This window comes from Ambystoma mexicanum, chromosome 1q (genome assembly GCF_040938575.1).
Source record: "Ambystoma mexicanum isolate Mex_15411 chromosome 1q, UKY_AmexF1_1, whole genome shotgun sequence".
Taxonomy (NCBI): Eukaryota; Metazoa; Chordata; class Amphibia; order Caudata; family Ambystomatidae; genus Ambystoma; species Ambystoma mexicanum.
This window is the reverse complement of record NC_090922.1, coordinates 42,184,912-42,200,797: the sequence shown is the minus strand read 5'-3', so window position 1 is coordinate 42,200,797 and position 15,886 is coordinate 42,184,912. Positions and strand designations below refer to the sequence as shown.

The 15,886-nt window shown below is 46.6% G+C and overlaps 1 protein-coding gene across 17 annotated transcripts in view; it reads left to right on the top strand.

The window, feature by feature from the left end:
• ZNF821 (zinc finger protein 821) overlaps positions 1 to 3,528 on the top strand; it is a 363,282-nt gene extending 359,754 nt beyond the window's left edge. For all 17 annotated transcript variants that reach the window (XM_069635481.1, XM_069635480.1, XM_069635493.1 and 14 more), the window contains one exon: positions 908 to 3,528. In XM_069635481.1, coding sequence (XP_069491582.1) covers positions 908 to 1,559 — 652 coding nt within the window. In that variant the 3' untranslated portion in view covers positions 1,560 to 3,528. The remainder of the gene's footprint in view (positions 1 to 907) is intronic.
• Positions 3,529 to 15,886: the final 12,358 nt, after the last annotated feature.

Sequence of the window (15,886 nt, the reverse complement as noted above, 5' to 3'; positions counted from 1 at the left end):
ATCTGAGCATATACTGTGCTCCAAACTTAATTCTATAGGACATGTATTGGAATGGATGTGGTTCATATCCTAAATATGGTACATTCACAGGGCCAGAGCAAGTAGAGTCCCATGGTAAACTCTTCAAGAGACAACATATCTTTGAGAATCCTTTTAAAGACTGTGGTGCAAGCAATCGCTGTCAGGTGTGAAGGAAAGAGAGCAAAAATAGCAGTACCAGATATACCATGCAGGTTTTCCTTCCCGATTGTTCCTCTTATTGGTGCACAAGGCCCTTTTAAGATGTGCTCTCTATGCTCTATATGACTGCAAAACTAAAAATGTAGGGAGCCATCCAGTACTTTACTTGCCAATTTCTTGGGAAACCTTTGGAGTTGTCTTACTGTAACCTGAGGCTTCCTCCGCGATAGTCATTGCAGAGTAAAATTGAAAAGCTTCATGTGAGTGAAAGCTCAAAGGTTATGTGGGATTGATAGAATTCCCAGCAGCACTAGTATTTGCTTCTTCGAGAATCTGACAGGTTGTGTGTTGGCAGATCCACTCGCCCATGATGCCAGAATCGCCCTAGAGTAGCAATATTGTAGAGAATTCAGTTCAGTTGGAGCATGCGATAGCTGCCTCTTGCATAAGGAGGAATGGTATGGTGAGTGGCATGGTAATGCCCATTAGCGGGATGCTTGTAATGTGTGCCTTTATAAATGTCTTTTGGCAAGAGTTGTTATATTACATAATATTGAATTGTGTAGGAGTGATGTGGATTCTTCACAGCCACAGCCTTTCTGAGAAAGAAAGCAGGGCAAAGAATATGACTGTGTTCCTGGGGGAAGTTGAAGTTTATTGCATAGTATTGTACATAGTAGTCCTTTTATGGGAACATTCTCTGACTCTACCTCATTTGTAATTACAGTGAGAAATTGCCTGAAGTCCTCACTCCAGAGACCTGGACCCAGAACATCAATGATCTCTCCAGCAGCTCAAATTCACAGGACTTGAACTTCAGTGCTGTCTATCCTGCTGGTATCCTGCTTGTATGCAATAACTGTGTGGCATATAGGAAGCTAATAGAGGAACAAACTCCAAGCATGCGCAAATGGGCAGTCCGGCGGCAGAACGAACCTGTGGATGTGAGGTTACAACGACTGGAGCGGGAGCGCACAGCCAAAAAAAGTCGGAGGGACAGTGAAACCCCTGAGGAGCGGGAAGTGAGGCGAATGCGGGACCGGGAAGCTAAAAGACTGCAGAGAATGCAAGAGACAGATGAGCAACGGGCACGGCGTCTACAAAGAGACCGTGAGGCTATGCGACAGAAAAGGGCTAATGAAACCCCAGAGAAACGCCAAGCGCGTCTCATCCGGGAACGAGAGGCAAAGCGACTAAAGCGGCGACTAGAAAAAATGGACATGATGCTGCGTGCGCAGTTTGGTCAGGATCCCTCCGCCATGGCAGCATTGGCCGCTGAAATAAACTTCTTTCAAATTCCAGTTGCTGGTACAGACTTGGATAATCAGCTGCTGGGAAAAATGGCCTTTGAGGAACAGTCAAGTAATGAGCTAAACTGAACATTGCCCACCCAGATGGTAAATTATGAGGCTGCACAGACAAGAAAGGCAATTAAGTTCGTTATTAGTGTCTCAAAGTTTGGCAACCAGAAGGAAAACTGTATCTGAAAATGGTATGGCACTGAAGTTGCAAACATTGCCTGTAGTGGGAGGATGTTATGGAAGTGTCCTATGTGCTCCCAACTGACAGTCTCTAAGATTGATGTCTTATCTTTGAATGCCAACATTTAATTTCTAAAGACATTTTAATTTGTTTTCCAATAGACGGGGAATGGCTTGCATTTCTATGTAAGGACAGTTTCCTTCTCACACCATGCAGATTCTTTCCCGTGCATGCTTGATACAGTCTACAACCAGAACCAAGCACCACCAATGCTTATCTTAACCCCATATGTGCTTACATAAGACTTATTTATCATGCAAGTCATGTTTCTCTGTGTGGAGTCTAGCAGTATGCTGAGGCATAATGCTCACAGATTAGTTTGGTGGTGTGCTCTGTGGGAGAAGCTAAAATAACATCAGTTGATACTTGTGCATAGCTCGATAACATCTATTATTTTACTGGTAATGGTGGGGGCTTTAGCGAAGTCCATTGAAAACATGTGTGGGTATAACTCATGTGATGTTTAATTGAAGGTGTTCATCTAAACCTTAGATTAGGCTTTACACCTGCAATGTATGCGTGGCCGATAGGATGCTGTGGTGCATATGTCTGAGAAATAAACAAAAATTACACACTTGTACCTTATAAAATATTCAGAGTGTGGATAGGTCTTAACGAGCACATCTTTTTTTGTTTAATGGGGCCCAGGTTGGTGGACTGTTGCTGCTTTAACATGGATGGACTGAGAATGTGCAATTGTAGTAACACTAGATGTGGTGCATGTGGTTTGGGGCTACAACTCTGTCTTGGGTTGAAATAGAGACCTTTATTGTTTTAGATGTTACAGAAGTAAATTGTGGCTGTTAAGCAAAGCATGTGCTTGGACTGTTCACCTGTTCTGTTTTGCTAAAAACTCGATGCTTTAATAGCACCATTGACCAAAACACTTTACATGATACATTTTCTCTTTGGTTACAAATGCCACTAGTTTTATTGATCCCGGAAAGATGAGAGCCTAAGATAGCACCACCAGGGATGGTAAAAGCTGGTATTTGATATTGGTTACATCTGTGCTTCAAGTTAGTATAAGTTGTTGGTTTATGAGAGGCTGAGTTATTGAATGCTTGTGGACTGTAGTAGTCTTGCACTTTAGTGTGTGAGACTTGCCTTGTTTACATTGGATGTGCTCATTTGGCCCAGGTGGTGACTATATACTGGTGTTTGTAAGTTGAGATATACATACAGTGTATAAGGATTGATAAGAAGGGATGTGGTCTGCAGTCCGAACCTGGAAATGCACGTATATGATTCGAGATAAGTATGATTGGGTTGCTGCCAACGTATTCCTTCTCATGGCATGAGAACTATGCAGGGATTTGTGGGAAATGGGAGGATTGGGGTGATGAAGGGAGTAGAAAAAGGCTACAAGCGATGAAGCTGGAGCCACAAATCCAATGAACAATGACCCTGTGTGGCTGATCTATACAAAATTGTGAGGTTGCCATTTTGCCTGAAAACCAACATCTTGCACTACAGAATTGTAAATAGGTCTGAACATTTTCCAAACTCTAATTCTTGGTTCGAACATAAGCCATGGTCTTTACTTTTGGAACAGTGACCAGGCTGTAAGCATACAAAAATTGAAAAACTGTGTGGATTCTATGGGCCTTCTCAATGAGCATTGACATGATGCTGTCTGCACTTGAGTTCCATGCTTTGTGAGGACCAGAATGTGGCATCATGTGCTTGAGGGCACAAACTCATTGCTGCTGCCTGCTTAAATCAACACAAGAAAATTAAAATACTGTTAATATGACAAAAATAAATTATCTCAATGTTTAGGAAACCGTTTGTTACGTTTAGGAACGCAGTGTCACTGTGTCTTACTGTTAGTTTGTATAGAGTTGACACACTAGGATTTTAGTGTATGTGCGGATGCCATAATGCCCTCAAACATCATTGTTGTTTTTTCCAGTCCCTTTATAAACTGTAAACAGATCACAAAGGGGTTTATTATTGTAGTAACAAATCCACTAATTTTAGGACATTGCTAGGGTTCTTATGTACACACCTTGAATATTGTTTTGTGTTTCTGTTTGTTGAAAATTGCTGGGCTATGCCTAGTAAAGATCAGGAGGTGAGATTAAAATGAAAAAAAACAGCGCAAGATCACAAGGCTTACTGAAATTTAGACTACCATTTCACTCGTGAAACTGAGTTCGAGGGACAAGCATACACTGAGCCAGAATGTTATGCAGAACGAACACTAACATGCACTGGATTCATGGAAACCAGAATAAGTAGGGCACAAAACGAGTGGCAAAAAGTTGCAGATGTCAATAGGTACAATGCAGGAAATTAAACAAATTTGAAAGTAGGATTTATTTTTTAAAGCTTTATTTTTGCATTTCGGTAAAACATGCATATAAACAAGCCCAAACGATGGGCTGCAAACTTGCTGCCGTTGCACCCCCCGGTGCCCGCCCCCGCACTCCCCCGACGCGTACACCTCACTCTGACAGTACCATTATGCAGCGAGTTTCTATGGCGTTTTGGTTTTCTAGGGTGCAGTTTGTGGCGACTGAGCAGGTGACGTTGGAAAGGAGGTATGAAATATACGGGCCCCAAATGTCCGGAGGCCTCGCGTGGAGGGGCAGCGTCTTTATGAATTCCGTTTCTGTTTCTTGGCAATAGAGAATGTCTTTCCTCCAGCTCGCTAGTGTGGGGGGTGAGCCTTGTCCCCATGCCATAGCTGTTCTTCTACGTGCCAGTACAAATAGCACGCTTGATAGTTTTCTAACTGGCAATGATAAGGATTTTGTCAACCCTAGGAGGGCCACCATTGGGGCGTGCTGCACCCCCTCGCCGATTATTGCTTCAGTTTCACCAAGTACATCTGACCAGTTTTGGCCACCGTCTGGCAGCTCCACGCCAGGTGCAGAAAGTCAGCGTCAGGTGTCCCACATCTGTCGCAAGATGCGTTCGACTCGGGGTGATGTCTGTTTCTCTTTTTGGGGGTGTAATATGTTTGGTGCAGAAAGTTGAAATGAATTTGTTTGAAGCGTGAGTTAAGCGCCACTTTTTGGGTCATTTGTAGTATGTAATCCCAATCTTCGTCTGGGATGGGCGTTTGTAACGAAGTTTCCCACCTTGCTTTTGTTTTGGGGTTTGATGGTAGTGTGTCCGTGAGCAGGGCTTTGTAGATAGATGAGACCAATTTGCCCTCCCCTTGTGCCTGAATTACTCCATGTAGTAGCTGCCAAGTGGGTGGTTGTTGTGGGAATGAGGTCTTGTAGGGTGTAACGAACTCTGAAGTATATAAAAATATCTAGGGAGGTGGTGCTAGCTTTCTCCTTCGCTTGCTGGGGTGTTATGAAGGTTTCTTGTATGAAAAGGTTGCTTAGTGTGCTTATTTTGCATTTGTCTGCCCAGTTTAGGAACACTTTCTCAGCAGTGAGTGAGACCCCGGGGATGAATTTAACGGGGAGTAGAGGCGAGTATCTGAATTGTATCTTATACTTCTGGGCCATTTTACGCCATATTGTGTATGTAGATTGCACTATGTTCAGTGTCGTGTGTGTCACGGCCTGTTTACCGATGATCACGGTCCTCAGCAAGTTGGGTGAGGCCAATGCCCGTTCGACCTGTACGTGTGGTCTTACGAACTGGGGCTCATACCAGTGACTAAGGAACAGGGCTTGTGCTGCCCAGTAGTACCGTTCCAAATCGGGTAGTACTAGGCCGCCCTTGGTGACAGGGAGAACGAGGGACGTGTATGCCACCCTTGCGGGTTTGCCCACCCAAATGAGTTCTAGAACCAGACTTCTCAGTTTTCCCAGGAAGCGCCGTGTCAACAAGATAGGGATGTTGGAAAATAGATACAGGAGTTTGGGGAGAATTTCCATTTTTACCAATGAGGCTCTTCCCCAGAGGGTGAGCGGGTGAGTTTTCCACCTGTTCACCTTTTCCCTTAGTGTTCGCAATGTGCTTTCGTAGTTGTCTTTGAATATGTCGTGGTGGTTCAGGGACATCAGGTAGCGGACGTGAGCTTTTTCCCAATGAAAGTTGAAATCATCTTGAAATGTTCTGGTCTTGGTATTTAAGGGAAATACGATTGATTTAGATTGATTTTCAACCCTGATACCAACCCAAACTTTATTATTTCACGCATAATCGGGTTGAGGTTTTCGCTGGGGTTTTGCATGTACAGGACTATGTCGTCGGCATAGAGGGATATTATCAAACGGTGAGGTCCTATTTTGAGCCCTCTCTGAATTTGGCGTTCTCTGAGACCCGGTGCTAGCGGCTCCATCACGAGGGCAAATATCATGGCGGATAATGGGCATCCCTGCCTGGTGCCGCGTTGGAGATTTATATACGCCGAGCGAGTCGACCCAAGGGTGATTGCTGATAGGGGCTGATTTATAGAGAAGCGAGACCAGCTTAGTATACTGTTTCCCAAGTCCGAGCTGCTGCAGCATGGCAAACAAGAAGGGCCACTCGACGGAATCGAACGCCTTTTCGGCATCCAGCAGCACCGCCACTGCCTGCTGGTCAGGTTTGAGTGCTGCCAGAACCCCAAACCTTATTCGTATCCCAAATGTAGTGTTTTGGCCAGGCACGAATCCCGCCTGATCTGCAAGTACCAGTGCAGGCATTAGTGGGAGTAGTCTGTTTGTGAGAATCTTTGCCAGGATTTTATTATCGAGATTAATTAATGATATTGGGCGATAGGATTTACATTCTTCGGGGGGTTTGTCTTTTTTGTGTAGGAGAATTACGTTGGCTTCCCTTAGTGTTTGTGGGAGAATGCCAGATTCAATCGCTTCTTCAAAGACCTTTAGGAGAAGGGGGGCTATGAGAGGGGCAAAGTATTTATAGAACTCGCCGGTTAACCCATCAGGTCCTGGGGCTTTGGATGGCGGTACATTTTTTATTGCTTCTTGGATCTCATAGTTCCCTCTCCACCCAGTAGAGTTCCGTGTCGTTGAGGTAGTTCCGAATCGCCTCAGTGTTTGTTGGGTGCCTAGCACTGTATAGTTCTTGGTAGAATGCTCTGAACACTTCGACTATGTCTTCTTCTTTGTGCAGCATGTTTCCCTGCGGCGATAGGATACTATCCACCCTTGTTGGTTTCCTATCTGCAGCTACGAGACGTGCAAGGAGGGCTCCAGGCTTCTGGCCTTCGCCATATTGTCTAATTCTGTGATTGTGGCCCAGAAATTTTAACTCGCGTTCCGCTAGGTTTCTGAAGTTGAGAAGTTCTTCTTTCAACATTGCCTGGATGTGGTCTGAGTTATTAATGGCTTGCTGCCTTTCCAGGTCTTTCAGGTGAGTTTCGCTGGTCCCTAGATCTCGTCTGATAAGTTTTAGAATTCTGTTTTTCTTTGGCCAGACAGACGCCCCTTACATAGCATTTGAGTGATTCCCACAGCACCCCGGCGGAGTTGACGGTGCCCTGGTTAGTTTCAAGAAAGGTGCGGATTTCCTCGCGTAGTTCTGTGGCAAATACTTGATCCGCAAGAGATCTGGGTTTAAAGCGCCATTGGGGGGGCCGTGGTCTGGTAGTCGGTAAGCAGCATTCGAATATTACTGTGGCGTGATCCGAGAAGGCTTTGGGGAGTATTTGGCAGCTGCCCCATTGCCAGTTGCTGTGTGCGGAGACTAGCAGATAATCAATGCGAGAGTTTGTATTATGGACGCTTGAGTGATATGTGTCGTCTCTGATTTCCCATTTCTGGTTCCTCCATATATCAGATAGGTTGAATGCTTTGCAGATCTCCTGCACTTGTAGGCTGGCCTTGGATGGGTTCGCTGTTGTTGGCTGTGACTTGTCTTTCTGTGGGTCGAGATGTGTATTCAGGTCGCCTCCCTAGATTATGGTTGCGTTGCGCACATGCGCTAGGCGGGACAGCACCCAGTCAAAGTTGTTTGCGCCATCTGTGTTAGGGGCGTAGGAGTTGACGAAAACCACCTCCTCTCCCTCCACAATCCCTTGAACCAGGAGTGCTCTTCCATCGTTGTCCCTTTCCGTTTTGATCAAATGAAAGCCTAGCGAAGAGTGAATGAGGATTGCGACTCCCCTGGCGTAGGATGAATAAGAAGAGAAGTAGCGGTGGCATCCCCAATTGCGGGCACACAGGTGTTCATTTTGAGGCAAAAGGTGGGTCTCTTGAATCATTGCCACCTCTATCTTGTGTCGTATGAGCAACTGCAGGATCTTGCGTGTCATGGCTGGGATATTGCCCCCTCTAATGTTCCAGGTTGCTACTTTGAATTGGCACAGTGATGTTTTATATGGAACCCGTTTGAGGGAGTAGCGGTAGACTTCTCCTCAGTGATGTCCTGGCACTTTGGCCGACTGGGTCGCATGGGAGCTACATGGGACGGGAGGGCGCATGAAGGGCAGCTGCGGGGCGAGGCCCGCGGCTGGGTGGTGTAGCATGGCGCGCACTTTGAACAACAACAACATTAGAACAACTTTCCTTACATGGACAACCCAAAACTTGACCGTTTGGAACCCCCCCAACTAGAACACAAAACGTGCTGTGCACGGGGCGCAGGTGGCCATCCAAGACTTAGGCCCCAACCTCCCCATTGCAAAGATTGACCTGATGGCTTGTTTCCTTCTTGCTTTGTATCAGTGGTGCGGGTGTTCATCAAGGCGGGACTCTCCCTGCCCTTTCTCTGCTTGCAGATCGGGACTTTTGGTTTGCGGGTTTACATCCCTGCCTGTCGAGGAACAGTGTGGCTTCCTCGGGCGAGTTGAAGAAGTGGGTATTTCCCTCAAGTTGAATGCGTAGTCTCGCAGGGAAGAGCATCGAATACGTGATTTGGTTTTCGCGCAGCCTGTGTTTAACATGGGTGAACGATCTCCTTTGGGCTTGGACTGACGGAGCAAAGTCCGGATAGAACTGAATGTCGTCCCCATCGAAGTGGAGTTTGCCCTTTTCTCTTGCCATTCTTAAAATCGCGTCCCTGTCCTTATAGCTTAAGAGCTTGGCGATGATCGGGTGGGGGGTGTCCCCGGAATGTGTCTTGGTGCAGGGATCCTGTGGGCTCTTTCCACCACAAATAATTGCGACAGAACAGCGGGGCCAAATAGCTCAGTGCATAGTTTCTGGATGTGCTCCTCCATTTTGTTTGGTAGTTGTTGCTCTCTGACTCAGACTATCCTTATATTATTTCGTCTGGAGCGACCTTCCAAGTCCTCATTTTTGGCCAGTACAGTTTTCATTTGGCCCTCGAGCGTGGAGACTCGGGTTGTGGGTGCTGATGCGCCGTCGTCCAGATCCGATACCCTTTGTTCGACGGAGTCTAACCTGTCACTGTGTTTATTGAGGCGGTGTTGCAGCAGGTCCACCTTGGACGAGAGCAAGTCTATCTTGCAGTCCAAGCAGCCTATCCCACCTTTTAGTTCCATTAGGATTTCCCTAATGTCTGGTTGTTGCAGGTGTTCTACCTCCGATGGATTAGATGGGGATTCTGGGCGGTGATCCGGTCTGGGCGTTTTGGGTGCTGGGCCCGCGTCAAAGTTGAGTTTCCTCTGGGACTTGTCAGACTTTCCCATCTTGGTCTTGACGGATATGTGGGTGCTGATCGGTTGGTTGTCCTGTGCTGTCGATGGCAGGATCAGACCGCCCAGTTTTTGCGTTTTATGCCTTACGTGAGGCGGGACGGAGTAGCTGTGCCCGGTTGCTGCGTGTGCCCTAGTTGGGTTTAGTAGCTATCCGCTCTCGGATCAAGTTCTTTTCCCCAGGTTCTTTTCCCTTTTCCCTTAAGGGGTGTCGCTGGTTTCTGGTGTTAAACAGGCAGATTTTTGCCGCTGCGTGCCGCACAAGGAGGGGCTGGGATCAGGCTGTGTGGAGTGTCATTATGGTCTGTCTCTTAGCTGAAACGGCGGGAGTGCCACGGGGAACGGAGACCTCTGCGGGGCGTCCACTTTATTGCTAGCCCTGCGTAGCATTGTTGGCTTATTGTCGTGTTTGTTTTGCGTGCCTCTGTGTGCTTTCGCGTGCTTCCCGCCTCTCACCTGCTGGTGTCCACTCTGACACCGTCTTTCTGCTGAGTGTGGGCCTTGTAGCTGCTCCGCAGGGTCGTGGAAGCGCCACCACCGTCCCAAGCGTCTCCTCCGCGTGTTCGGGAAGGCGGGCTGGGTGCGGCTTGGCTAGGACAGGGGCCGGGGAGCCGCTCGGCGCCGCGGGGTGTGGAGGACTGCACTCAGCGGGCCAACTCCCGTAGTGCTGCTCTCCGGTGCCACCTCCCCACTGCTGCTGGACCCGGGAGGTCTCATGGGTGAGTCCGCGGCTCCACCTACCAGTCCTCAGAGGTTTGATGCCAAGCGGCCCGGTGTTCCAAGGGCCCACGCTGCAGAGATCTCGCGGAAGGCAAGGCCGATTTGCTCCGGATTGAAGTGCCGCGCTGGAATAGTGTAATTCTTGCATATTTGATGATTTCGCCTCAGGATTGCAGCGATTAAACAGGATTCATGTGGGAGGTAGCCGAGAGCTTACAGGGGAGCCGCCATCTTGGTTGGCCCTCTAGCGCCCTCTGAAAGTAGGATTTTAAGAAACGAAACAGACCAATAAAGGAGCATGTAACCCTAGCATACAAGAGATGTACCTGTTACAAACTCTCGTTCCTGCTCATATGATAAATGACAGAACGCTTACATTCTGTCCCCTTTCCTCCATATTGATGGGAGTACATCCCACAGGTATGGGACTAGTCCCATTCTAATGGGATGGACTCCCATCAGTATGGAGGAAAGGGGACTATGGACTAGCAGTACAGCAGTCACTACAGTGAGTAACTGTTTCTTATTGTATAGTTTAAAGCTGTGTGACAGCCCCCACCTAACGCTAGTGACATCAAGGGAGGTACCCCTCAGGAATGTCAAGGAAAGGATTCCCTAGGCCCTCTCCTTTTGTTCTAGTGACAGAGTACGGTCCCTTGCAGTATCCGTACGGACTCCCTCTCACCAGCCAGTCCCTATCCCAGCAACCTGAGTAGGTATAGGAAGTTGGTACCCACAGGATGGCAAACAGTTCTGGAAGCTGTGGTCTGCAAACACTAGAGACCCACGTAGGCCCAGAGAGCTATTGCTCCCAAGTTCTCCATACCAAGCCTGCACACACAAGTTCCTTTTACCAAGAAAGAGGCTGGAAGGCAGAGCGAAGGAGAGGCAGCCGAGAGAGGACAGGTTAAAGGAAGGAACTGCCAATCTCAAATTCCACATCAAGGCTATAAGCCATTCCTCAGGCTGGGGGCCAAGATTAAATCCCCCTCCCAGCTAATACACCTGAATCTCTTCATCAGAGAAAGACTCAAAGGTGGGCCAAACCCCCGCTAATGCCCAAAAGCTCAGTCTGGCAGAGGCAGGTGTGAAGAAAGAGCTGAAGAGGAAACTTGTGAGCAGAAAGAATTTTTGCAGGAGACTTGCGGAACAATGGAGAATGGAGGAGAATAGAAGGTGATAGACTAGAGAAGGAGGAGAAAGTTGGCAAAGAAAGTAAGGAGGTGGTTGGAAGACAAGTGGAGATTTTATTTATTCATTTATTCACATAAAGGCGCTGTTTATAGGAATATATTCTTTTTTTTGGTTGCGTAATTGTTTTTTTTTGTCTTAGTTGCGTATTTATAACGTGCTTAAATACCCAGAGGTTTCTAAGCGCGGACCCGGGGATCAAACCTGTGTTGCTTCATGTCGTCTTGCTTCCGAGGGGAACACGTTGCCACTGAGCTATCCTCCCAGGACAATAATTGGTAGATTGGGAATAATAAGAAGGAGTTTGGTGATAGTAAGCTTTAGATTGATGAAGAGAACAAAGAGGGCGGTGGTGACTGTATACCCCCACAACCACCTGCTTACTAAGGGCCAGAAGTTGGTCAGAACCAGAAGGATGGACTAAATCAGGAAGTTGGCAGACAATGCTGTAGTCAAGAGTAAGACTAGGACACAGTGGCATGTTGGGTATTGGTTATAGACTTTTATTTATCAAAATTAATTAGAGGGTTAGGGAAAACCCATCTTTCCCTACTTCTGAGAGGGGTTTCCCTGCCTCAACAAAACTAAGGAAAGTCTGCGTAAGGATATTAAACAAAAAAGAGCGTCCTCCGTCCTGTGTCCAAACCCTAAACTGACCTTTACACTCTAAATTTAGCTTATGCAAATCCCCTTGTGCACATTACATTATCACTCATATCGTTCCTTCCAAATTCCAGAACACAAATGTTGTAATGTGCACAAAGGAAAAGAATAACTAAGTTCCACCAGGAAAGGGTTTTTCCCTTCCACTAGATTTCTTCTGGTAATCAAAAAGTCACTTAATCCTAGTTCACATTCACTTTCTCATATTCTGTATTTCCATTGATTTCAAAGGGTTACAGTTCTTCCTTTCTCCTCGGATTATTCCTCTTGAAACTCCTGGTATACTCCCCTAGAAGGATATTTGTGGTTTTCTCATTGATCCTCCAAAAAGGGGTATGCTTCCTCCCTTCAACACTTGCTTACAGTTTTATAGTTCAAAGTTTACTTTGCTTTCCACTCCTGGTGTACCCTCCTGCCAGGATGTTGCTGTTTCTCACAGTTCAAGTTCACTCTCGTTCTCAATCCTGGTTTACTCTCCTGCCAGGATATCACTGTTTCATAAATGCAAGTTCACTTTCTTTCTCACTCCTGTACATTCAAGTTCAGTCTCAGTGTGTGTCTGGTTCACTAACCTGGTAGGGCATTTGTCCTCTCCAATTATTCTTTCTTTTATCCACAATACTATATTTGTCCAATATTGGGTTGCTGACCCGTTTACCAAGTTTGTAACACTTCATTTCAAGGTTTGGGCTACTGTGGGAACAAATGGCTGCCCACTCCATACACCAACATTTTTAACAGGCCTACTACAAACAGCGGCTCTATACCTGCCCTCTTGCACAGCTTAAATGCAACTATACCTAACACACCCCTCTATCAAGAGCGGAGCACATCATGACCCACAGAGGTCCTAACCTGCCGTGGTACAGGCAAAATGACCTAACTCTCAGGAACTCCCCAACGTCTGGGAGCAGCATAGAGCAGTGTAGGTCAACCTAAGGACTCCCCTTAATGAAAGAAGACCAGGGACAGACATTTCTCCTGAAAACAGTAACCCTGCAAAGTCCCTTAACAGGCAGAACCAATCAACTGGCTGGTAGGGCTGAGTCCAGGAGACTGCCAAATTCACACCCCATATGATCTAGACAGGAGGCAACTTGTATCACTGAAAATAGTCACCACTCAACCAGAGAGGGAAGGGAGCACACCTCTTCCTAATTCTGCAGTTCGTAACTGGAGAAGGTTAGGAGGCAGAATCCAGATGCATGCATACACGCCCACTTGAAGCCCCCTGCTGCAACTGTACTGTGCTGCAACAATAATGCCAAGAGACCCAACCTGCTTGGGCTGCGATGGCCAACCAAGAAGCAAGGCACAGCCGGTACGGCACCTAAACCTAGCGACTGCTAAACCTTGTTTTCAAAATATATCCTAGTCAAAATGCTTGAGACCAATCATCTCTGACACTTTGCCTTTCCATGACATACTGACATTCATTTTCTCTAGCCCTAAATTCCCTCCCCACTTCCAGTAGGACTGCAGCCTTATAGCGATGCCTTTTCTGTAATCCTAACATGAAAGGCAGGTACGTAACCCTGTGCATCTAAAATGTCCTCTGCGTTTTTTCCCTCCATCAAATAGGACACTTTCATTCAAGCCCTGGGTAGGTACTGAACTCTCGTTTGTGTGGCTCATACCTCAAAGCTTTAACTATAGTGCTATGCATGTTCTACCAAAACAGCAGCCAAATAAGGACACACATGGGCATTTTTCTACAAGTACAACGTAAGTATACAAACATTTTTAACTGAAAACATGACCTTTACTCCATATTCATTCTTGTATCACATTCATTTTTTACTTCATAAATATTCCAAGGCTGATACCGTCACAATCTGTATTAGGTCAAACAACCTTTCCTTCTTGCAGAAATCTAACACAAACAGGTTTGGATATCCACATCTGAATGCAATTCACATTGCAGAGCTGCCTGGCAGGGAGGTCATTTCCCCAAACCTCCAGCTGCTAGTTTTTGCAGGGATACCATAGTAACTCGTAAAAAAACAGGTTCACAAAGACAGGCAGTCCTGACAACACAGAATACAAACAGCCACTCTCTTGTTTTTAAGAACCTCATTCCTCATGCACAGTGCCCTAAAGAGAACCTACTCCATGTTATCCAGATCAAGATGTGAGCTGCTGTGAAGTACTACAGCTAGAACAACGGGAATGAAGGCAGGAGATGGGGGGAGCCTTCCGGTCAGCCTGCCTCCCAAACCCCTTCATTGGGGCAGGACTAAAAACCCCACTTGAATGATTTTTGACGGGGGGCAGGAGATAAGGTTTCCTACCTCCAATGTCTGCCTGCCCCTGAGGTGACCGGGTACAGCATCCGGATCTGTACCCACAAGAATAATCTGGGAAGACCAGCAGACCTTACAAGAGGCCATTTCTGCGAACCTGAGAATGTGGAACCATCAAAACCCCATAAAAAGAATAGAATCAACATATGTGATACATAGAGAATAACATAGTGACAGCAGTTCTATCCTCCCCTACTGACTGTGACCTTAAGACTCCTTGGAGAGGCATCTGAAATCCACACATCCCCACGCAGTGCTTCTTTCTCCTCCAATTTGGGGGTGGCAGAAGCTGAAGATGGGGTTATCCCAGCTTCACCAGCTATGCGTTTACTATACTGTGGAAGGCTCCCCCAAATGTTGCTCAATGCCATGCTCAAGCTACCACTGCCGCAATGTGCCAAAACCACACAGACACTGGAACGTTCAGTAGAATTTGCATTGAAACTGTTGTTTACAAAACCTGAGTGGGCAACCACCAGACCTACTACACAGAGTAGCAGGCAGCGACACGAGACATAGAAAATAACACTATAACCATAGCTCAGTTCACTCCTACTTTCTGTGACCTCAAGGCTCCTTGGAGGAATGTCTACATGTTAGGCAGAATTATATGCAGTACCCTTTGGGAACACTACACACAATTAAAATTACAAGTGACAGTACAATTTCACCTTTGGTACAAGCCTGTACTACACAGTTATAGTGGTAGCAGTAGCGGAGCAGCAAGACTTATCTCAAGAGTAAGTAAGCAGTACAAATAGTTACACAAAGGACAGCAATTACTATGATTCAAGCAAACACTGACTCAAGGTTTCTAAGTAAAAGAATATATATTTATTTACTCAACAGGTGTATAACATTTCACTATTCTAAGGAAGTTAAAAATCACAATCATAAATACACCACACCACTTTCCTTAAATTCCAGACAGGTTAAGCTCACAAATTGAAGTGGGAGCAAAATGGCACTCCAGCAATTTAAAAGGGAGGGAAGGACAACGTTTTTAGAAATTAGGCAAAACCAACAGGTACGTACTCAGGGCAATTGAACAAGAGAGACTAGAGTGAGGAGATCAGCTAGAAAAGGCTTGGGGCCAAAGTTAATGGGTCAAAAGTATTTTGCTCAAGATCACAAGATCAGTTCAAGGTCGTTCGTGGCACAGATTCCGGATGAGGTTGGTTGGTAGAAAAGTTAGTTCAAAGAGAAAAGAAGGACAAGCCCTCGGATTGGAGTAAGATTTCAAACAGTTTCACTGTGGCTGACCGAAACGGACAACCGGATTTGCACAGTACCTTAAAACAGAGAGGGAGCTGTAGCTGAGGAAGACGTTCCCGGTGGTTCCTGCAGGCTCACAGTTCTTGAAGCGACTGTCTGACTGACTGGAGGGTCCGGCGCCACCCAGGGAAGAAACCCGCAGCAGAGCAAAACAACAAATAAAAGGTGCGCTCCTTAAAACCTAAGCAGGGTCCAAACTTGGTGGCTATCCGGCTCACTGTAGCTCTGTATAGTGAATTCGACCAGAGGAAGGGTCCTGGCTTGTAGTTTGGGCAAACTGGTTGGTCCCACCAGCTCAAGGGAAGAAGTTTCCTGGAGGATCTTCTCTGTCGTCGGATTCTGGCTATTCGGGCCTGCAGCAGGGCTTCACCGGGCGGTTCAGTCGTGGTAGGGGTCCTCTTCTTCCAGTTCCTCGTTGGTTCTTTCGTTCCAGTGGCGACTCTCACTTTCCAGTCCCAGAGACCTGCTTTTTATGCAGTTTTCCCCCATTCATACA